Source organism: Penicillium bovifimosum, assembly GCF_028826915.1.
Source record: "Penicillium bovifimosum strain IBT 22155 chromosome Unknown utg000002l_segment0_segment0, whole genome shotgun sequence".
In the NCBI taxonomy this organism is placed as follows: Eukaryota; Fungi; Ascomycota; class Eurotiomycetes; order Eurotiales; family Aspergillaceae; genus Penicillium; species Penicillium bovifimosum.
The window spans coordinates 1,781,156-1,804,206 of NW_026622711.1; the positions used below are offsets into that span (position 1 = coordinate 1,781,156).

Genomic DNA, 23,051 nt, shown 5'->3' on the forward strand with positions numbered 1-23,051 from the left:
GCGGTATAACCCCTCTGTGAAGGTGACTCCATGTCTCGTTCCATGATAATCAGCTTACTTGGACCCCTAACCAGACAGCAGCCCAACCCATTTGGGAGATATCTTTAACATGTGCCTTCGCATTCACATACACCTTTCCAATGCCCTCGAAGGATTTGCGGAAGCACCATTGTGGTCCAACGTTCGATGGCACCGAACACTCGTCCAAAAATATCCAGAATTGGAAGCTTTCAAGCCGCCGCTCTAGCGCGAACCTCAGCCTGATCCTTTCGACAGAGGCTGTGATTGGAATATTCTACTTGGATTGGCGTTTAGATATTCCGAACACCGCCCAGTGACTGGCAGCTTGGTTCTTCAACCTGGGATGACTGGGTGAGAATAGGCTCGCAAGAGAGCTAGAGGGCGGCAACATGTGGCCACACGAGACCCACACAGGGGGGACACCGAGAAGGAGACGAAGGGCCGTAGCTCTATAGCTAGACAGCTGCTCGGAGGGTCCCCACTACTGCTAAGATAGGGGCAGGAGGAGGAAGAAAGGAAAAAAAAAGATTTTAGTGACATGCACTAAGACCTGTCACCAAGCTGGGCGGACGAGGCCTAACACCAGTGGATTGAGGTTAATGATGGGAGTTGCGGGCGGAGGCACGTGCGCCCCGTACTATGTACATAAAAAGCTGGATTCGAACCGAGGAGGGACTGCTTGCCCACAGGGGCGAGGTGGCCAGCCGCCTATTCAGAGTAAGAATAAAAATAAATAGATATTCCGAACAGCCTAAGAACTCGACAAATAGTAGAGGGGGACGGACGGGCTGCACAGGCCGCGCTGAGCTCTTTGTACGTCCAGGACGGGTGCCGAGGGGCCTGTAAATGAATCGGATTGCAAGTACGCCCATCCAAGATGGGGGGATGGTTAGTTTTTTGCGATTTTTCCGATGGGATTAACTTGACGATAGTTGTGATGATGATTATTCCGGGTGATTCGATTCCTTTTGTTTCCGGATTTCGTGTGCTGTGTTTGATAATAGATTCCGCAAGCGTCTGTCCGTCAACGTGTCGTATTGATATTTTTACTATTAACCAAATTATCTACTCAAAGGCCATACAAAATAAAAATAGAAGTGCAAATCCGACACAAAAGATCAATCTACTCCATACAGCTCAAGACGAGAGCAAAGAAGCATGATATCACGAACATGTGAATACCATATAAAAGCCGATCGAAATGATCATGACAATAATAATAAAAACTTCATTATAACTTCCACCATCGCCACTGAGCCCAGTGAGTGGGTCGAAGCAAGCCATGAAATCAAAAAAAGAACTATGGGTAGAGCATGCAAAGAAGGAGTCAAGTAAATTGAAAACAAAAAAACACCTATGACATTATTGATATCCCCAAGACTAAAGTGAAGAATAAAAGTGCTATCACTCCCATAACAGGGAGATGGGTATTCAAGAACTAAATCCTATATCACATACCACAACAAGCAAAGGTTCATGGATCATCAATGATGAGAAGACCTACAGGTATAAAGCCCGATGGGTAATCTAAGCCTTCTGTTACGATGATGCCAGTTCCTCCAAGATAGAAGAGTGCATTTGAACTAGAATATTGAAGACAGAGAGGGAAGGAGAAGAAGGAAGAAGGGAAGTGAGAGATGGGGCCTTGACATAGATCCTCACGTCATGTGTTCTCATCCCTCCGTCTAGTTCAATGCACCTTGAGAAGCAAACAACAAAAGTAATAATAGAAAGCAAACCTGTCACACGTGACACCTTCCATCAAGAACTAGGAATAGACTTCCTGAAAACATTCTCTACTACATCAATCAATCCAAATACACTGAAAAACTAATGAACAAATTTGACATATCAACAACACTGAATAGGCCTGTCAAACCCTTCGGAGAACCAGTAGTCAAGTCAGGTTACGGAAAAACAAAGGCAATGCGTCAACGGATTGAATAAACCTATCAAAAGAAGTGTAAGCTCACTACTTAACTAGTTGATACTAGAAACTAGGCCAGACATGACATATGTGGTCGATCATAAATGCTCAAGATTTATGGGTAATCGTACCAGGCGTCGTCCAACACTGCTTTCGCGTGTTGGTACGCCCCACCTCCCAAACTTTTTCACCACACGATAACTTTCTTTTTGTAACGACTTTCATGCTACATCCACGATGTTGGAGCAAAACAAAATCATATAATTTCAAACTTAAAAGGCCCTTCGTACCAATTATCAACAAGAAAACCGGATATGGCCACGTTGGCGCGTGCATTAACTCAACAACGGGGGCCTATGCGGACTTATTCTTGTAGCATAGCGTCTTTTAGGTCATGACAAGCACCTTTTGAGGAAAACCCAAGGCTTCATGCTTGCGTGACATATATATCTGGGGTCATGGAACGGTAGTATTTGATACCACCATAATATCGACTTTCAATATCTTCGAAATTGACACAGAGCGCTAGTTAATATTATCAATTGCTATCGTGAAGACAAGGAGACAAAATAAACTCATGGTTGTTGAGATATAAATCGCATTTACTACGGGTTTTGGGGGTGGTCGGCTCGATGGGTTAGCCAGCTCGGTAGTGAAATACGTTATGACACGTTTACGGACAGACGCCTGCAGACTGACATTCACGGATTGGCGCCTTCGGACTGACGATTGCGGAATCTATTATCAAACACAGCACATGAAGTGCAAAGATAAATAGGAGTCAAATCCCCCAGGGGAATTAGGTTTAGCATCACTACTATCATCAAGTTCTTGCAACACAATCAAGCTTACTTGACTCCACCATCTTTCTTCCACATTCTTCCTAAGAACTTTTCCTCCCAAACAGCTTCACCGCCACCATTCCTTCCTCTGCCATAATCCTCCTTGACTCAGACTTGTTAGGCTACACACATACCTTGATGACATAGTACTGAATCAATCTGGCTTCGTCAGCCCTTCACAAAACCTAACGGATATATATCACTACCGAGCCGACCACCCCCAAAACACATAGTAAATGGGATATAGGATATATCGTACATTTATATCTCAACAACCATGATTTATTCTATCTCCCTGTTTGACGACAGCTGCCTATTGATAGGTATAATTAACATTATATGTCAATGCCAAGCATAGTAAAGGGCTACATTATGGTGGTTTCAAAAATAACCGAAAACACGGTGCCAAACCTGTTAGGACCGGCGTACTGGCGGGTCCAAGTGAGGGGTTTAGAACTAGAGTGAAGAAATCCTAAGGGGTATTCCTGTATTCAGACTAATCGCTAAGGAGTCTAAGTCTGACGGGCAGTCTCTGTTGTGGAGAGCCCAAGCCGGGTCACGTGGCCCGGTCAAGCCTGACCGCCACGTGACTCGGCAGAATCCAGGTCCAAGTCCTCTGTGAGGCACTCGTGGGTAGAGGGACGTAACAAAAACCAGATATATATAACGCGAGCATGAAATCTTGAATTTTCCTCGACTCTACAGATGCGATGCTATAGAACCAAGTCCGTACAGGCCACCGTTGTTGAGTTACTGTCTTCTAATTTACCTCTTTTACTATGTGTTTTGGGGTGGTCAGCCCGGTAGCGAGTTAATTTAGCACAGCCAATAACTTACCAGTTAACTGCTTTGTAACTAGTTAACTAACTAAGCCGAACAGCTAGTTAGTTAGTTGCTCTATAGTTATAATATCCCAGATTATAAGATTAAAGGAGAGTGTAAGATCTAAAATAAATATATAAAACACATAAAACGCTTGCGGATTCTATCGTCAAATGCAGCGCATAAAATGCAACACAAGAAAAAAGATAAGAGTCAAATCCCCAGCAAAATTCGTGGGTGGACTGAGAGAAAAAGATGCCATGGAAGGTAAATGGATCCAGTCGAGTGAATTGATTCGATTGATTCAATTGTGAGATTGATTATAGCCAATTTTGCTGCGGAACTTGACTCCTATCTTTTTTTTCTCATTTTGCCATTTCATGTACTGCATTTGATGATAGACCCCCAGGGCGGGTCCACCGGCCATGGTCATCGATTCCGCAGGCGTCTATGTTTCATATTTTGGAACTCCGAGAGCGGATATTATTTTCACTGGTCATTCCATGCGTCATATTTTATATTTGATCAATTGAGACGATACAGTTTACAGACGAGAAAGGTTTACCTCAGTTACCTTCGACCACAGCCAATGATGAGGCCTGCAGAATTCCGCCATGCCAAACCGGGTCACTTTATCAGCCTGTGGTCTGAGCTACGAACTGTCGTGGGCTAGTGACATAGGTTTGCAACTCAGGTGAGAAGAGTCCACAGGGCGGACTTCAGGATGTGTTCGGATAATCATATTAATGACGTGCCAGGCCTACATCAACTCATCATCTTCCACTTGTCCTCTTCTGTTTCCCCTCTATGAGAGCAATTCTCTCCACATATCGGCCCAGTCCCAGACAAGCCACAAGACGCGTGGCCTTGGAGAGTCCGACCCGGCCTTGCCATCCGGCCTCACTACCCGACCACTCGGCATCGCCAGGCAGGACGCGTGGCCCAAAGAACCCGGCCCGGCCTTGCCACTCGCCTGTCACGATCAAAAACAAAATAAATTGTTGTATCAAATTACTAGAATACTAGAGCTGGAGAATAAAAAGAAAGAAAGAAAAAGCGGGGCACGGCCTCAGCTAAAATATCCGCCTGGCAGAATCGCCACTCTCCGCCTAAGCTTAGACCGTCACATCGCCCTCGCCACTCGGCCTCGCTACCCGGCCACTCGGCTTTCCCACTCGGCTTTTCCAGCCGGCTCTGCACATGGCTTTCCACATAGCCACCTCGCCTCGTCATCAGACGCGTGGCCTCGACCTTCACCATTCGGACTCTCGCCACTCGGACAAGATAGACGGCATTCGCGGCGGACAAAAGTTTAGCCAGGGACAGACTTAAAAGGAGCCAAATCCCCCAGGGAATGCTTAGCTATCATCAATTGAACAATCATCAAATTCCCAATCAATTCTCTTGACTTCACTAGTCTTTCCCATCTACTTCCATCTTTCCTTAAGACCATTCACCTTCACAATTCCTTCCTCCTTTGTAACCTCCCAGACCCTCCACCATTGATAATCTAGTTTGAATGCTATACTCTCCTTGTTCGGAACGTCCTTGGCATCGCCATAACAATACTCTCTATCAATATTTTCTTCGAACTTTGATATTCCATAGGGCGTGGCTATATCCGCCGTGTATGTAAATTATCTGCCAATGGCGGTTTACAGAACAGGGATATGTTGGCTAGATGGAGGAAGAGAGATATGCCAGACTCTGCGGTATTCTGAGACGTAGGATAGAGTCCTGCTGGATTGCCTGAAACAAGTGATAAGACACACTCCTAGCGGCAGTCAGCATAGGAGAGAAGAAGATGCGGGGCGAAAGAGATTGATTCAACTGTCTGATAATCGTAGGTAACGACTGGTGTGACGGTAGGCAATTCTTGAAAAAGAGTCCAATTCGACAAGATAACTAGTCTAAGGAAAGGAAGAAGAGAGAAAGAAAAGAAAGAAAACAAAAGAGGCGCGCAACAAAACAAGTCCCTCGTCTCTCCTCCTCCTGTCACATGACCTGAATCGACTCACCGCCTGGACAGGCCTGGCAGAACCCACCTGCAGTGTCACAACTGGCTATTTATGTTCGGGGAAAACCAGTAACCCCATCCGGAGCAGGAGGGATAGATGAGATGGCATGCTTCTTAGGGAGGAGCTGATGGAGTGAAAAATCTTGGAAGAAGGCCATGAGTGTCACGTGCTATGAGATCTAGGACAAAGGACAAGGGTTATGTGATCGAGGAGGTGATTGTTTGTTCGTGCCTGAGGCACGTACCTGATGAGCATAAAGGCTCCTCTCAGATAGTTGCTTTCTTTCTGTAAGCAGGGGAGTCCCAAGATACTGGATGGGGTAGTGGACAACCCAATAGCAAAGGACTTAGGTCAGGTAGAAGGATGGGTGAACCGATCAGATAAGGGATGAGTTGTAGTACTGGGTTTTCGTAGTTGAAGGCAATAAGGTAGACGATACGAATCAAGATATCTTTGTGTGGGTAGAAACATCAATTGATTCTTGAGGATCTAACAAGAACCCGAAGTGTCTGGGTCTTTTATTCTCAAGCCTCTCTCACTATCTAACGTAGTACACCAGTCAAGCGGAGACGAACCAGATCGGCCCGCCCGGATAGTCCGGGGAGGCGAACCAAACATTAATACAGATAAGGTTCGCATGACATGTCACGAGTTAGTGACATAGTGTTACGAACCCCACTAGCGTGGACTTGCCAGAAGACAGGAAGTCCAATCAACTTGGATACGTCATGCGGGAAAGATAACGTGACTGGCGAGGCACGCTCCAACAGCAGCTGAGGCAACCACCAGTCACATGACGCATCATAGCCCTGGCTATGATACAACAGAGCTCAGGATATGAAGAACTTGATATATAAGGACGCTCATTCACCGACATGTATTTAGTTCTTCGCGATCAATCATACATTGTTACTTGGTTACTACCTATTGGACTTTGCACTCTACGGTTCACCCTTAAGACAACCCAACCTACAAGTAGGGGAGCTCATCTTGTGGTAACACTTGGTGACTGACTTACTTGGCGCGCACTACTGGCACATCCTGCAAGATACTCAACAGGACCCGAGTCCGTGTAAGGCTTAGCACAGCAACGGTACGGTTGCGAGATACTCTTGGGATTCGAAGTGGAACTAGGCGAGTACAACCCGGAAGCAGCTCTACTCACAGTGACCAGCAGGCACCGCGTAACAGGGAGTCGATCATGACATCGTTTTGGAGGCAGAAGCTCAGCCTGGTTACTGCCCTCTCTACAAACTGTCTACACAGGAGCCCCAGGAAGCTAAGAAATATATTCTAGCGAACCTCGATAAAGGGTTTATTGTTCCCAGCTCAGCACCATATGCCTCGCCGATTCTGATGGCTAGGAAGCCAGGAGGTGGACTACGTTTCTGCGTCGACTATCGGACACTGAACGCGCTTACTAAGAAGGATTGCTATCCATTACCTCTGATTCATGAGGTTCTGCAACGAACACGCAAGGCTAAATTCTTCACAAAAGTGGACATGCAACAAGGGTTCCACCGTATCCGCATGACACCTGATGCAGTGATGCTGAAGATCTGACGACATTTCGGACACGATATGGATCCTTCAAGTACAAAGTTCTGCCTTTCGGTTTAACCAATGGACCCGCAGGTCACCCGCTACGTTCCAGCGATCTATGAACGACGTTCTTAGAGAATGCATGGATGAATACGCGATCGCCTTCGTGGACGATGTCTTGATCTACAGCGAGAACGAAGAGGACCGTCGTCGGCATGTCAGGGAGGCTCTTCGTCGACCCCGGGCAGCTGGATTGCAATTGGGTATCAAGAAGTGCGAAGTTTCAGTCCAACAGACGAAGTTTCTAAGCTTCATCGTCAGCACTGATGGCATTTCCGTGGACCCGGAGAAGATCCGCATTATTGAATGTCACGGGGTATACCAATCAGAGGGTGACAGGTCACTGATCCTTTGAAGTGTTGACCTTTGATGTTCCATGTGTTATATCAATCAAAGGGGACATGTCACTGATCCTTTGAAGTGTTGACGTGAGCTGATGTATGATGATTTGAAATCATGTGTTGATATCTTTGTTGGTTCATGATCTCTTTCTTTGTTCATCATCTCTGGTGTGGCTGAGCATCATGGGGTTAGAGATCATGTATCTATAAATCTACTGATCGAGCCGGCCTGGGAAAGGCAAGATTCAGTCTCGTTATCGAATGGACTATGCTCATGTCTGAGCCTGCTCATATCAATGAGCCCTACATCTTGCTGTCTTCTTACCTAGCCAATAGTCTTCTGTTTCTAGCTACCCCTTAACATTGAAGAATGGACGTCTCCTGATACAGTAAGAGGCATCCAGTCATTTCTTGGCTTTTGCAATTTTTACCGGCGGTTTATACGGAACTACAGCAAAGATATCCAAACCACAGCACCGTCTAACCCGGAAAAACACCCCGTGGGACTGGGATGACAAGTGTGAAGGAGCGTTCCAGGAACTGAAGAATGCGCTCCTCTCAGCACCAATTCTACGACATTATGATCATCAGCGACTTACCCGAGTAGAAACTGACGCATCTGACGGAGTGCTGGGTGCAGTCCTAACGCAGTACTACGAAGAGGACAATTTCTGGCACCCTGTCGCCTTTTATTCGAAGGTCATGCAGCAAGCGGAGTTGCACTACGAAATCCGAGACAAAGAACTCCTAGCAATAGTCCGTGCTTTGCAAGAATGGAGACCAGAGTTGCTTAGCTTAACGCAGACAGAGCGTTTTGGCATAGTGACGGATCATCAATCTTTGGAGTATTTCATGAAGAACCGACAGCTGAATCAACGGCAAATGCGATGGAGCGAGTTCCTCGCCCAGTTTCACTTCATGATCAAATACCGCCCGGGAAAGAAGAACATTATTGCAGACGTCTTATCACGAAAAGACGCTCCATGTCTGGATGATAGTCGACAAGCTGTTCTACTCCCAGAGTCCTGTTTCGATTCAAGGGGTGCATAGTCTGATTATGTCGCCCGACTCGAGTCACGTATCGTTTCACTTTGCGCCATTCTCATTTGGGCTATCAACGAGCAAACCTGTTCCGCTGTGCGCGGGCGGCGGGGACTCTTTGGCAATGGCGAAGAGCTAGCGGTGTTGGTCAATCCTTTTGACGATGCATTGATCAACCGATATAGAGCACCCCGGATGGACACGAACCCCACCGAGTGTCACGTGTGACAGGTTTGCTTATTATTACTTTTGTTGTTTGCTTTTGAAGGTGCATTGAACTAGACGGAGGGATGTGCCAGGGAACACATGACGCGAGGATCTATGTCAAGGCCCATCTCTCACTTCCCTTCTTCCTTCTTCTCCTTCCAGGCTTCCCTCTCTATCTTCAATATTCTAGTTCAAATGCACTCTTCTATCTTTGAGGAACTGGCATCATCGTAACACCGAGAACATAGACCGATATGCGACATCTTTCTTCGCATTAGTTGGTACCACAAGATTCAGCTTCCGTACTGACAGATGGCTCTCGGAGGTCGCAATTAAATGCATCGAGTACAAATACCTCGAGTACAAATACCCCGAGTCCAGTTTCACCGAGCACTATACGGACTCCGTATAAAGCTGTTTTCCATGCATTTGAATCCATCTAGATAAGAAGCCAATTGGAACAGCGATTTGAGATGAAGCATAGGGGTGAATTCACCCAATTCATCGCAAAGACAACGCCGCCAAGTGTGTGTCTTATCACTTGTTTGAGGCAACTCAGCAGGACTCTCTACATCCAATTGTAACGAGACTGAATCTTAGGGAGTCCTCATGGCTTTCTCGAACTCGAAGTATTTAACATAAAAGGGAACAGTACGACTCAATGCCGATTCGATGCCCATTGGCATAACGAAGTGAGGGGCCCCTCATCATGCACGGCAATCTCTCATTAACTGCTCGATGACTATTCGGAACCCAAGCCCCCGACGATGTCTCCCAGTGATGTCAGAGTCCAGGGATGAGGACCCCGTAACATGGCATCTCTCTTTGTGCCGATTTCCCTCGGGACTCAGGAGGAAGATATGTGGGCAAGGACAATTTTGGGACAACAAAAGATCAAACGAGGCACCGACCACGGTTTGCGCGACAACTCCAAATAGCCAGTTGAAAACAACAGTGTTTTGCGAAGAGTCATCAAAGAACGTGTGGAATGGCAGGCTGCCGAGGAGACAAATAGACAGATCTTTTTGATGGGGTCCGGTGAAATGCGACTGAAGGACGTTTGGAGAACGACAAGGAATTGGGGGACTGTTGTTTTCGCCAGTTTTCTTGGTCTTCGTGGTCTTTTTTCGGTAGTCCGAAATTGATTTCTTCGCGCTAGCCATGTTGTACTTCAGGCATCAGGGACCCCCGTTCAGGGTATTCGGAGGGCTATCTCTTCATTGACCAGGAAGTGCGTTTCGCCATCGAATTTGTGTTCATCCTTGACTTCTTCGACTTCGTATTCTTCGTCATAACTCATCTTCGAGGTCGAGAAGTGGCATGTACTCGGCATCACCCCGTCCTTTCTCCTTGTGCCACTCTTCAAGTGGAGGGTTCTCTCCGAGAAGGCGCTTTGATAGGCCTGGCTTCCAATAAATCCAATTGGCCTAGGACTCTGAAAGGGCCGACCCATTTTGGGGATAGTTTCCAGGTAGTCTTCAACTCTTCATCCGTAGTTTTCTAGTGGAAAGGGCATAAGCTGGCCCTAACATGATGTCTTCGCTGTGTGGGATTCGTTGGTGTTTTCCCAGTGTGGCGTGAGCTTCTTCCTCAGTTCGAGCTTTTCAACTCGTGCTTCAGCTGCTGGCATCTCCCTTCTGGGAGCGACGGCCCCGCGCATTTGGAAGGATGGGTCGTATGCAAAACTTCATTTGGCGAGTAAGTGGTTGTGGCGTTTTTGTGACTGTTGCCTTGCTTGCCTCTCACCTCGCCAATAGCTCTCTGTTTTAGCTACCCCTTAACACTGAAGAGTACATGCCACTTCCTGACCTTGAAGATTCAGAATGTTAAGGGTCTTGCTTCTCACCTAGCCAATACTCTCTGTTCTAGCTACCCCTTAACACTGATCGATTACGGCATTTTCTCTGATACTCGTGTAGAATCGGGCATTGAAAAGACACATGTACCAACGCCGTAATGCGTACCGAATTTCCGGGACAATCATATGACGAGCAAATGACAGCTAAGGGAAGAAGCATGGCAGAAGAACATAAGGAGTCCTTCTGCCCAGCTCTTCTTCTTTCCTCTTCTCTTCTCTTCACCTTAGTTCCTAAAGACTTAGCTAAAGCATAACTAGAAGAGCTAAGCTGATCCCACCGTCAAGAGGTGGGAAACGCTAGAGACGTCTGCCTTTCACAGTGAGAGGATTCCCGGCGGGGGGGGGGGCAGACGGGGCCTGCTCTGGCGATGAACAAGATAATGTAGTGAACATTCTGGGAGCTGGGGTTGCAATGTAGATGTTATGTAGTAACTGGGCGGCTTGTTCTGCTTGAGAGTTCAATTATGATACACCTCTTTGGAATCGGTCCTGTCACACTTTCTTCCCTACGAAGTAGGGCTTGGATGCTCTGTACCAACTCTTGCAGATCCATTGGGCTTCCAGTAAAAATACTCAATGCGCGGCTGGGAGTCCATCCGCCTTTGCTCGAAATCGGCGATTGCCTGGTCGGGGTCGTCGCAACCAATGCAATCCTCCTTGCGCACCCAGGAGTCCCTTCTCGTGGACTGGCCTTTCCATCTGACGTGGTATTTGGTCACGGTGGCACGCGTGCCATCACGGCGAGGGCGTCCAGGGGCATTGCCGATGTTTCGTACAGTATACCCGATTAAATATCACCATGAACCTTTGCCTTGATGAAATCCATGGCACCGGGAGTCTCAATCCACGCATCGTAGTTGTAGCATACATTTAGCTGCGTTTCCTCCATGCTCCCGCGTGAATATGCCATTGGGCGTCCCGTATGTTTGCTTGGATTGATGAGGGCGAGCCAAAAAAACTTATTTGCTTTGTGGACTTCCCCATATAAGGCATCGATCTGTGCCTTCAAGTCCTGAATCATAGTGGGCCGGGATCACATCCGTCATTCATGATATCGTGTCTGGCACGCACGGCGGGGCTGTGGGGCACTGACGAGTGAATCATATCAAGAATTTCGCGAGGAACACTTATACCGAGACTGGAAGAAGACTGTTCCAACCTCGAGAGGTCAAGGAGCAGCTTTATCTTCAAGAGGGTGAGAGAAGAAAGGTGGCTGAGATCACGGAATTGGCCACGGAAACGATCAACAGGCTCGAAAACGTCGGCGTCTTTGATATCGAGGTATGGAAGAGACATGTCTCCCCAATCGAAATGCGAGTCGTCACCCACGATGAACCACCACTTGATAAAATCATAACATTCTTGGTCTTTGTTGAGCCGCAGCATCAGTGCGGGGACGAGATCTCGCACGCCCATGTTATCGCTTCGGCACAGACGCAACATATCCATGAGGTGGCCAAGCTGCGCCTCAACAGACTCGGTACTGTTGATTTTGGTCATTGCGTCGACGAGTGCAAACCGAGCTCGCATATAATCACGGGTGTCGTATAAACCCCAGAAATGTCCGACGCCATTGGTGAAAGGGTCTTCTGGTAACGCAAAATCTCCTGGATGGTTACGCAGGGCTTCCTCTTCTTTCTACATAGCGACGCGAGCCCTTCGGAGGGCGCTGCAAGCAGATTTGTGTGATGGGCGATGAGCAACTTGGTGATCACGGCCGCAATATAGCAGCACCTTACACCCAGCGCATTGAAGAAGATCATTCTGTTGACCACAGACCCCACAGCCGGAAGGGAGTACTCTAGCCATGACAGCGATAGGGGATGAAGAAAAATGAACGTGTAACGTAGGGATCTGTACTGTGTACTAAGAAATAAACAAAGGTACAGGGCCATTAGTTCCTTTGAAAAAGGCGGTGGATGCCCATTCCCACCGCCTGCTGCTTCCAGCAATGCTGACTCAGCCGTTTTCTTTTATTAGGTAGCTAGGTTTGAGTCCCATTAAACCAAACCAAACCCTAGTCGCGAGAAGTCGTTAGGCCCCAAACCCCCATAAGTTAGAACGTCACACGCTAAGACGCTTTGTTTATTGTCGGACTTGAACCGGACCCAGGCATCATCCGATCATCATACCAACCAGGGTCTAACAACATCAGCCAGGAGCCTAGCTCAATCCAACCAGTTCAGCTATATCCAATCACAGAAAGAATAAGAAGCAAGTTGTCCCTGATCTTTGAGTAAGAGTGTAGAAGAGGATGCTTGGAATCTTTAACATTTGCTATCATCCCTAAGTGGCCTGACTGTAAGCTATGCAGATGTGGATGGGAGCATAGATCATAGATTAAAAGCAGGGTCAATCAAGCGAGTGTACCTAGGACACATCACCCATGAGATCCTCATCTATGTCATGACTAGCTTCCTCCCCAGCATCAGGGTTAGCATCGCCGGAACCTGACCAGCCCTGACCCTTTTGTAGGCTATCGATGTATTCATCGCTCAACCCTAGATTGTTATTGGTTTCCCCAAGACTGCCCATCAGGGTTTCCATCGACCTTCTTTCTTGCTTTAGTTGAGACCGTAGGTCTAATTCATGAGGGAGTTGAGGTAATAAGCGAGTGCCCGAAAAGCGAAGCATAGAGGGCTCCGCACGATCCGAGGTCTGCACCAGTGTAGCATCCAACGCGCGGGACATTATGAGAGAAGAAATAGCAGACTCGGCGGCTTCCTCACTCACATGGGAAGAAAACACCTGCTTTACAAGGTCGGCCACAGTCAGGGCGGCGAAGGTCTTCCCGAGCTTGATCACAGTTTGGCTGAAGAAAGCGTCCATTACCTGGGAGACAAGACCTAAATTACGGTCCTTTGGGTGCGGCATTAGTCATATATGCATATCTCAAACGACGAAACGTCGATTGGAGCCGTGACTTACTGTGCACCAGACCCCATGAGCAGCATTGAACTCAGCCTCCAGTCTCTTCAAATCACCACGCTCAAATGCATGAGCAAAGCTGATGTAAGGCCTCGCAAGGGCTTGATACACCTTTGCTACATGAGGGGCCGTGATGCTAGGTGGCGAACAGAACTAAGAACAAAGGTCATTAGCCCAAGAGATCAATACCAGTAAGGCCTCTCTGTGCGCCCCTCCCTCACCCCCAGCCAGCTCCTACTACAGTTCCTTATTTCCTGGGGTTTGTATTCAGCGAATAGACTCACCTTGCCTTTCTCAAGTAAGCCCACAAGCACCCATTTTTTGTAGGCTTCCACCATGACCAAGCTCACAGAGCTGGCACTAGGCGCAGATATGACGATACCGAGGGAATGAAATGCACTGCGCCACTGCTTCAGTGCCATGTTCACCATGCCATGATAAAGGAAGTATCGCAAGTAGTCCCGATATGATAGCATGGACGAGAACCCGGAAGTATCGGTCATGAAGGACACACTTGACTCATGATCTGCACAAAGTACAGAGGGTTCTGAGGGAGAACGTTCCAGCGAAGTGGGAAAATGACAAATCTTCTTATCCAGAATAGGTAACGCACAAGCATATGATTTAGCCTGTAGACAGAGCTGGAGAAGCATAAGGTGGACCGATGTAAAAACAGCACATGACGGGTCAAGACGAAGCATAGCATCTCTAACCAGAGTAGCGCCTAGAAGTGGCTGATCCACAATTAGCATCCAAAAAAGAGAAACATTTTAACATAAAGCGGGCTTACCATTGATGCCGCTTGAGAAGCCTTTCCTACAAGCTCAACAAGCTGGCGCCATTCCCGCCCAGAATATCTGACTTGGACCCTGTCGAAGCATCCCAAGAAGTGTGCAGCGCGTGCCCAAAGCTTTCCCATAGGAAGGAGATCCACTGGGAATGCATCACCACTGACATCCTGTGCTCTTTGGATTTGCACTTGAAGCACGAAAAGGTAAGGGATAGATTCTACCGCTGGGTCGAAATGCTAGAGACAAAACAATGTTAGCCACAACACCAATAGAGTCCCATTCAATATGGACGAGACTGCTTACATTGATGAGAGAGTCATCAGCAGCCAAGGAGACAAGGGCCTTAGTGGATAAAAGCCGCCTGAAGTATTCAACTAACTCGCGAATCCGGCGATCATACTCATCATTGGGTAGGGTGGTGGAGTTGTGTAAGCGTGCTGATGCAGCGACGATATCGGCGGAGAGGACTGTCATATTGGCTATGAGAGAAGAGCCTGATATGACTAGGGGTCAGGTAGAAAAGTGTCCTGTTTCAAACCGATGCGATATCCTCAGTATGGGGGGTGTTGATGTTGGCGCTATCTTGGGTTCTCGAGGCGGGGGGGCGGAACAGTAAGAGGCGAGGCGGATTGTTGACCAAGAATATTTCAGAGAGCAAGAATCTGATTGATGAAGGGAAGAAAAGAAAGAAGTGTGAGGGTACGGAGTAGCGGAGTAGCGGAGTAAGGAAAGTACGATGGCCCTGTGGGTATATTGAAGCTCCGACGCCGAGCGGGATCGATAACGTGCCCCTCCCGCGGTCCTCTTTTGACTCATCTTTTTTCTCTCTTCTACGAGCGGGAGCTGTTTGAAACCCTTCAGAGACAAATCCTGTTACTCTTATTCGGTCACTTTTTCCATCCTCAAGCCATAGGGATCAAGATATCTCACTTACATCATGTCCTTGACTGATTCCGCGGCAGTTGATGTCGCCCGGAGCGCATCACTTGCCTCTCGTCGCCTCGCAATTCTACCAAACGCTGCCCGCAACGAAGCTTTAACGGCGCTTCATCATGCGCTGGATACGAACCGAGAGATCATCCTTGCCGCCAATGCTAAGGATTTAGAAATCGCTACTCGTGCGGCTGAGAGCGGTAGCTTGAATCATAGTGTGCTCAAGAGACTTGACCTGTCACGTCCCGGAAAATATGATGACATGTTGGATGGAATTTTGAGTGTTCGAGACTTGGATGATCCTAGTAAGTGTGTCTTCTTCATATTCTCAAGCCGCAATGGACGATAGGCACATTTTAACATGGACACAATGCTAGTTGGGAAAGTGTCCCTGCGGACTCTCCTAGACGATGGTCTGACCCTGGAAAGAATCAGTTGCCCTATTGGTGTCCTGCTTATTATCTTCGAGGCACGCCCAGAGGTTATAGCAAACATTGCTGCGTTGGCTATCAAGTCAGGGAATGCTGCTATCCTAAAAGGTACATTTCTCTCTTTATCTGGTTCTCATGATCTTCTGCTCATTGTCGCAAACCTTCAGGCGGGAAGGAATCCATGGAATCTTTCGCAGCAATTGCCAAAGTTGTCTCTGAAGCTATTGCCAGCTCTCAGGTGCCGGTATCATCGATCCAGTTGGTCAAGACACGCGATGCGGTGTCCTCTCTCTTGGCCCAGGATTCATTAATTGACTTGGTCATCCCTCGGGGTTCCAACGAGCTTGTCCGTTTTGTGAAAGACAATACGAAGATCCCCGTTCTTGGACATGCAGATGGCCTCTGTTCTGCCTACATACATGCCGACGCTGATATCGATACCGCCGTGAAAGTCATTGTCGACTCGAAGACGGACTATCCGGCAGCATGCAACTCTTTGGAATGCTTACTAGTGCACGAGGACACCCTCGATTCGGTGTTCCCGGCGGTAGCGACTGCTCTACTAGACAAAGGCGTGTCTCTTCGTTGTGACGCTGCCTCGCGGTCTGCCTTGGCGAAGACTCTGCCAGCCGAGAAGGTAGCACAGATACAATTGGCAACCGAAACCGACTACAACACCGAATTTTTGGACCTCGTATTGGCAGTGAAAACGATCCCGTCCTCGGGCTCACGGACCTCAGCTGTGGAGGCTGCCATTGCCCACATAAACGCGCATTCGTCCAAGCACACAGACCTTATTTTGACTCAATCGCAGGAGGCCGCGAACATGTTCACCAGCGGAATTGACAGTGCGGGCGTTTTCTGGAACGCATCGACCAGATTTGCCGATGGGATGCGGTTTGGTTTTGGGACGGAGGTTGGCATCAGCACGAACAAGATACATTCCAGAGGGCCAGTTGGACTTGAGGGTCTGACTATCTACAAGTATTTGATCCGGGGAAATGGCCACGGGGCAGCCGACTACCATGATGGGGTAGGTGGGCGAAAATATCTCCACACAAAGCTACCTACAGGCCAGTGATCACTTCGGGGTACTACAAATCAATATAAAATCAGGATTTTAGAAGATTTTTTTCTTTCTGTTTTGTATGAAAAATCCCCTTGGGAATACTTAGGACAAAGCCTGATTTCAATTTTCTTTTGCCCCTTCATTCGTAAATTCTCATTTCCCAGCGAAACCGGAGACATCCTGCCACTTTTAAGTACAAAGACTTGAGGTCTCTGGCTAGTAAAGGAACAATTCCAGGCACCGAGAAAGCCAGCATGGTTAATGCATCTTTCGTGATACATGAACACTAGATCATCCTCATTGAGACCCTTAAACCTTGAAACCCTTGGATCTTCTGCGACCACGAGCGCGCTCGAACTTGCGGCCCTTGCTGGCCACGTAGGGCTTCTGTTTTGAGTTAGCATACAGAAACTGCAGACCATAGTTTGCCAATTGAGGTATCGAACCTTGTCAGTGTGGGGACCGAAACCGAAGTGCTTCACGGCCTCACGGGCGTTCTTGGGGCCGCGCAGAAGGAGCGTGTTGGCACCGGTGGGAGCGCGGAGAGCAAGCTGGTCCAGAGTCAAAGTCTCACCACCAGCCTTCTCGATGCGAGCGCGAGCGGTAGCAGTGAAACGGAGGGCAGCGATCGACACCTTGGGGACGGTCAGAAGGCGGTTGTCGTCAGTGACAGTGCCAATAACGACAACGGTCTTGCCCTTCTGCGCCTCGCTGATGTTGGCGACAACACGAGACAGGGAAACCGGGGGGCGGTTGATTCTCGACATGAAGAGACGACGGAGAACGGCCTTGTTGAAGTTGGACTCGGTACGGCCTATGATGCATCCCATATCAGCCTCATGGTATCCTCACAACGATACACCTGTAAAAATTGCGTGCAAACGAGATCGCAATCGGGGGGAGTCATACGAGCCAAGAAGCGGTAGAGCTTCACCAGAACCTGCAAGTAGACGTTGTCGCTCTTGGGAGCCTTGCGGTGGCTGCTCCGCACATGGTGGCGGTCCAGGTCGATACCTGCGATTTGTAAACTGTCAGTGGACTGGACAAATGACGATTGAAAAGGTGGGAGGGTCGAATGAATGCTGCAAAATGCGATGGTGGAAAGCTCAGAGAACGTAGATAATTGAACATACCCATGGCTGTGTATTGATCGACTACCTGGGAAAATAGCTTGCTGTCGCACCCGTATGGAAAGTGCAGGAAGTTTTTGATCCTTGACTCTCGGCTGGACGGTGGTGTGTGGGTTTAGCCCTACGCTAGGCTTGACTAGGAAAGGCGAGGCACATGACCTAAACTACTCATGTGACTGAGCCAACGGACCCGGGACTCCAGTCTCCGGGAGTGGGACTTGCCACTTGGTCACGTGCCATCATTGGCTCGCGAGTCGCGAGTAGCATGGAGCCTAGGCACGCCGCAATATCCATCGATGTGACTGAGATTGGCTGTTTAACTATGGCCTGTACAATGAACCCACCTTGTAAAGTTTTCTTCAAATGATGCGTAAGATGAGGCGTACAAATCCCCACTTGGTGCTTGTTTGAGTCGGCGTTAGTTGCCTCCAGGCTTCAACACTCCAAGTAATTAATAATTGTAATCGCACATCATTGCGGGTTATCCAATTAATTGTCCATGGGAATAATGAAGAATGCAAAGCAACGGAAATATCTACTGTGTATGTAGGTATTGTCCTATTCTCTATCATTTAGGCCAACAAAGAAATCACGAGTCATCTCAAAGCTCAACCAGCTGCTGGCCATACTAGGCGCAACTTTGAGAAGATTTGGCCCTATCCCCTTGAAAAGTCCCCGTAGCCCTTCTTCGGCCACAATAACCCTCACAGCATCCCAGATCGAGGTGTATTGGTACCCCATCCCGGACATTGTGTTGATCTGGAACCGGCGACGCAGCACATCACTAGGGTCAAAAAAGGATTAGCTTTATTGACGTGGTTCAGCCGGTAAAAGTGACAAAGAGAAGAAAGGACTGACAAAGGATAGGTACAGGTCTGGGCCACGGCTCCTGATATTGCACCTGCGAGCAATTTTCGATAAGGGCTTGGGTTCGCGTCTCCCTCCGGTGTCAAATACGTGCGCACAGATTCATATGTCATGAAATTGAGGCCCACCTATCACTGGTCAGTTCTGCAAGGGTTGAATGAAACGGATAACTCACATAGGGGGCTACTCCGGCTACAGTAGGAGCAATGCCACGATATAGAGCCTTTATTCCACCTTCGTTCTTGTGTATCAAGACCATTGTAGTGAACATGCCTGGCAGTTTTTGACTTGGGTCCCTTACCCCCAGGTCGGCAAAAGAAGCAGATTGAATGGAAAGCCGGGTTCGGACAATGTCTAGAGGATAGGTGATGGTCACCGAGGTGATGCCTGCTGCACCTCCACAAATAAGACGACGCATTGGGGTCATCTCGCCCTCCGGAGATTCTCCAAACTACACCAAAGCAATGTCAATACCAGGCCATTATTTATAGTCTGGGCATAACCACTCACTTGTTTGTAGAAGTTATAACTCCCAAACTGCACCGCAGAGTATGGGATGATGCGAATGCAATTTGTTCCATTCCCTCGCATAAAGCCACGCCAGCCTTCTTCTCGCCCCATCTTGACCAAGGCTTTCCATATTGACAATCTGTATTCTGTTCGACCGGCGCTTTGGATTTGAAGGAGAATCTTCAATCGTTCAAGTGGTGAGACTATGGTCCTAGAAACTGCTCCAGCTACTCCACCAGCCATAAACGCAGCCACAACTGGTTCAGCGAGGTTGTTTCTGGTGCGCATCCAAAGTGACTGACTTTGCGCAGCATCCGCATCCTGCTCCAATGGATCAACAGTCAACCTCGCAGCTCGGATGGATGGGGAGAAGTTCTCACCTGAACCGTGTTTGAACCAGGGGGAAACTGGGTCAGATTGTTTAGAGCATGCTTTGGTGCGCACTCTAGCTCCTCTTTTTGGACAGAATCTTGACGATCCAAGCTCATCTTGACGAAATGCACATGGAGCTCTGTAGATGAGGTGTTAGAGATCGTCTGACGATCTGAGCTGTGATGCTTTTTCACAGTTCTTTCGGGGAAAAAAGAATTTAGAAGGTTGCAAATCAACTGTGAGAAAGCACTAGAGGTCTGTCTTAAACCGGTGTTGTGCTAGCCATGAAGGTAAGCCGTCTTCAAAAGGCTTAGTGTTCTAAACGCTCATCATTGATCTCGTGTTCGCTGATGTATCGGTCGGTGTATGGGAAATATGACGGAGAAATAAAGGAGGCGAGTAGTATTAGCTCTGTGAGATGAGAAGCAATGCGGAGATGAGATGAAGTTGCTGTGATCAGATTGAGTCGAATGCGCTTCTCTCCAGCTGTGAAAAGAGGTGAAGCAGAAATGAAAAAGGCGACAAACAAGTGACGAGGTATGAGTTTCGTGTACCTAACGAGGGTGGGGTTGAGTTGAATGTCCACGGGTGCTCAGAGAGGTTGCGATAGAGAGAACACATCTTCCCGACTTACCGACACGCGGTACCTCCCGACAGTCTGGCACTTACTAATTCCGTACCCGGGAGTATGACCACGGGAGCTATGCCAACTACAGCACCTATGTACCCGAATACCTAACCTATTACGGAGTACACCTTAACGTCAATTGACAGTAAATTGGCTGCCGAAAATGAATACCTTTGACGCCAATTCCAACATCCCCCTTCACCAAACATTAGCTATTTTATCCAATCACGTGCACTGTGGAGTATCGGACCCACTTGTGCGAGTGACCGAGTGTGCCATTGAACTACACAGTACAGACACAATAGCTCAATAGATCCTCGTAGGCTCCCCATGACCCATCAACCCTTGCCTCCAACGGCAGATTGTTCTTCTCCCGGGAACAGTAGAGCCTGCAGAAGCCATCCAGCACTTCCCAGGAGAGGGTTCCACTTGGCATAGGAATCAATAGGTGTATCCTGGGAGCTAGGTCACCCACCACGCTCGGGCAAAACGTGACGCGGTAAGTAACTGATAAACTGACTAGTTAGTGAAGTCGCAGGTGGGAAGAGTGGGATGGCGGTCTGACGTCGCAGATAGTAGCAGGTATCACAATGGCGCCTGAGAGGAAACCATGGGAAGCATACTGGAAAACGGTTTATGAAACAAGAGATGAGTAACTAGGGTGTTCTGCGCTGAACTCTTAGGTATCTAAGCGCCATGCTTGAGGTCCACTTCTGGAGGCGACGTAACCAGTTCATTAAGGCGCATAACTACAGTACACATTGATATCCGACATACGCTTGTCAGTCTCTATCTCAATGGTATGTAGACTAAGAACACTAGGAAACGGGGGAGAGTGAGAACTGAGAAGTTAGACAACAGGAATTGGAGAGGCCAGAAGGAGCGGGCAACGAGTAATTGATTAGGACGGCGAGCCACTCACCCCGTGATCCGGGAGCCGACCGCAACCCCGAACGGCGATGTTACCGTCAAGTTGTCAACCGGATTTATGTAAGGTACGAATTGGTTGTTAGTATCTTGTACGCAATATACTCATAAAATTGTGCAAATTAGATATCATAATAGATATTATTTTGGTCAATTACTATAAGTCTGAATTAAATACAACGTGCAAGTAAAAATGAATAATTTACCGAAAGAAATTACGCAAATATGTAGAATGTCTTTGACATTTTGAGTATCTGCATCACTGGCACATTTCAGCCACCGTACCGACCCTTCATCACCTACTTGTTCTCCAATCTCTTCTTAGCTCTCTTCTTATACACTTTTACTTCTGAAGCTTCTGAAGCTTTACCTCACCCCTCCAAACCCTTCCAACTATCCTCTTCAACGACATCCTACTCACTTCAAATTCCACTGTGCTAACGGCACCATGTCCTCTCGATCTGGAACTACTTTGTATGTTACCGGGTTCGGCCATGGCACCCGTGCTCGCGATCTTGCCTACGAATTCGAACGGTACGTATCGCCTCTACCTTCGCACCTACGAACCTCGGTACCCATCCTTCCGACGACGTATCGATGAAAAACCACGGGCAATGAACGCCTCAACGCTATTTTTCTTTCTTCCAACTAGCGTGACATTGGTGTGGAAACTCGGGTCAACGTTCTCCATCCGCTCTTTGGCAACAGTCCTGGTCATCTGTCATAATAATTTCTCTCAACGCCGGGCTTTAAAGCTAGCTTAGCTGATTTTCATACTAGATATGGGCGTCTCGTTCGCTGTGACATCCCTGCCCCGCGCACTCCCTCCAGCCGACTGTGAGTTACACTCGACACCTCCAAACTCTTTCCCCTGTCTGACTTATGACCCAGTTTCGCTTTCGTTGAATATGAGAGTCGCCGCGACGCTGATGATGCCTATCATGAGATGCACAATAAGCGCATTGGCCGTGACGATCTGCTAAAGATCGAGGTAAGTGTAGACCCAACCCCCAGGGCTGTGTCGGATATCTCTTAACCTATTCGTAGTGGGCACGCACCCCTCCCTCTGCTTCCTGGCGCTTTGATTCTGGGTCTGGCCGAGACGCTGGTCGCGATGCTGGCCGTGACCGTCGTCGTGACCGGACTCCTCCCCGCCGTGGTCGCTCCCCATCTCCTCGTCGCAGCCGTGGCGGCGACTATTCTCCTCGTCGAGACGATCGTTACGACCGGGACGCTGACCGTGATTACGACCGACGCGACCGTGATTCTGACCGCCGTGACCGTGACCATGATCGTCGTGATCGCGATCGTTCTCGCGACCGTTCTCGCAGCCCCGATGACCGTGAACGCGAGGTCAAGGATGACCGGGAGAGACGTGAGGATGATCGGGAGCCTCGTGAGGAGGACCGTGAGAATGGGCCCAACGGTGAAGAAGACAGGAAAGGTCAGTTGTGTGGAAACCCGACCTAGACAGCTTTTCTTTTGCTCATATGCAGCAGTACCCCTGGATCCAGTGCCCTCTGCTCATGATGAGCTTGATACTGCTGAGTAGATCGACTCGGTATTACGTTCTTTCGCTCTCGGTCCCTGTTTCCCCTCGTCTATTTCCGTTTTATGAAAGTGCCGTTGCGGTTAAGCCAATCAGGTGGGGTGGCCCAAGGGGACGGAAGCCAAGGTCATCGCCCATCGAGTTTCAACGTCAACCTCCTGCTCTTGACATATGTGCGAGACACGTCTCGCACATAACCTATTATTAAGTCAAAGAGTGTGAATGCCTCTACATGAC

At 48.4% G+C, this 23,051-nt stretch overlaps 5 protein-coding genes across 5 annotated transcripts; 2 read left to right on the top strand and 3 right to left on the bottom strand.

The window, feature by feature from the left end:
• Positions 1-11,466: 11,466 nt before the first annotated feature.
• Positions 11,467-12,488, bottom strand: N7515_001881 (zinc finger MYND domain-containing protein; the record flags this gene model as incomplete). The annotated part of the gene is given in 3 exon segments (XM_056662625.1): positions 11,467-11,691; positions 11,751-12,317; positions 12,330-12,488. 3 exon segments carry the CDS (start codon positions 12,486-12,488, stop codon positions 11,467-11,469), a joined length of 951 nt encoding a protein of 316 aa, XP_056524738.1.
• Positions 12,489-13,049: 561 nt separating this feature from the next.
• Positions 13,050-14,899, bottom strand: N7515_001882 (putative COP9 subunit 3; the record flags this gene model as incomplete). The annotated part of the gene is made up of 5 exons (XM_056662626.1): positions 13,050-13,538; positions 13,608-13,760; positions 13,892-14,341; positions 14,398-14,634; positions 14,702-14,899. Coding segments are annotated over 5 exons (1,527 nt in total), but the record flags the coding sequence as incomplete, so codon positions are not given.
• A 436-nt stretch (positions 14,900-15,335) lies between these two features.
• On the top strand, positions 15,336-16,843 carry N7515_001883 (glutamate-5-semialdehyde dehydrogenase; the record flags this gene model as incomplete). The annotated part of the gene is made up of 3 exons (XM_056662627.1): positions 15,336-15,636; positions 15,709-15,870; positions 15,930-16,843. The coding sequence occupies 3 exons, from the start codon at positions 15,336-15,338 to the stop codon at positions 16,841-16,843; spliced, it is 1,377 nt and encodes a 458-aa protein (XP_056524740.1).
• A 297-nt stretch (positions 16,844-17,140) lies between these two features.
• N7515_001884 (Mitochondrial carrier protein) lies at positions 17,141-19,826 on the bottom strand (the record flags this gene model as incomplete). The annotated part of the gene is made up of 11 exons (XM_056662628.1): positions 17,141-17,218; positions 17,278-17,645; positions 17,741-17,845; positions 17,965-18,056; positions 18,152-18,263; positions 18,591-18,745; positions 18,820-18,956; positions 19,004-19,069; positions 19,130-19,279; positions 19,339-19,659; positions 19,719-19,826. 11 exons carry the CDS (start codon positions 19,824-19,826, stop codon positions 17,141-17,143), a joined length of 1,692 nt encoding a protein of 563 aa, XP_056524741.1.
• Positions 19,827-21,713: 1,887 nt separating this feature from the next.
• N7515_001885 (RNA-binding protein) lies at positions 21,714-22,817 on the top strand (the record flags this gene model as incomplete). Its single annotated transcript, XM_056662629.1, has 5 exons — positions 21,714-21,799; positions 22,046-22,102; positions 22,157-22,256; positions 22,313-22,709; positions 22,765-22,817. 5 exons carry the CDS (start codon positions 21,714-21,716, stop codon positions 22,815-22,817), a joined length of 693 nt encoding a protein of 230 aa, XP_056524742.1.
• Positions 22,818-23,051: the final 234 nt, after the last annotated feature.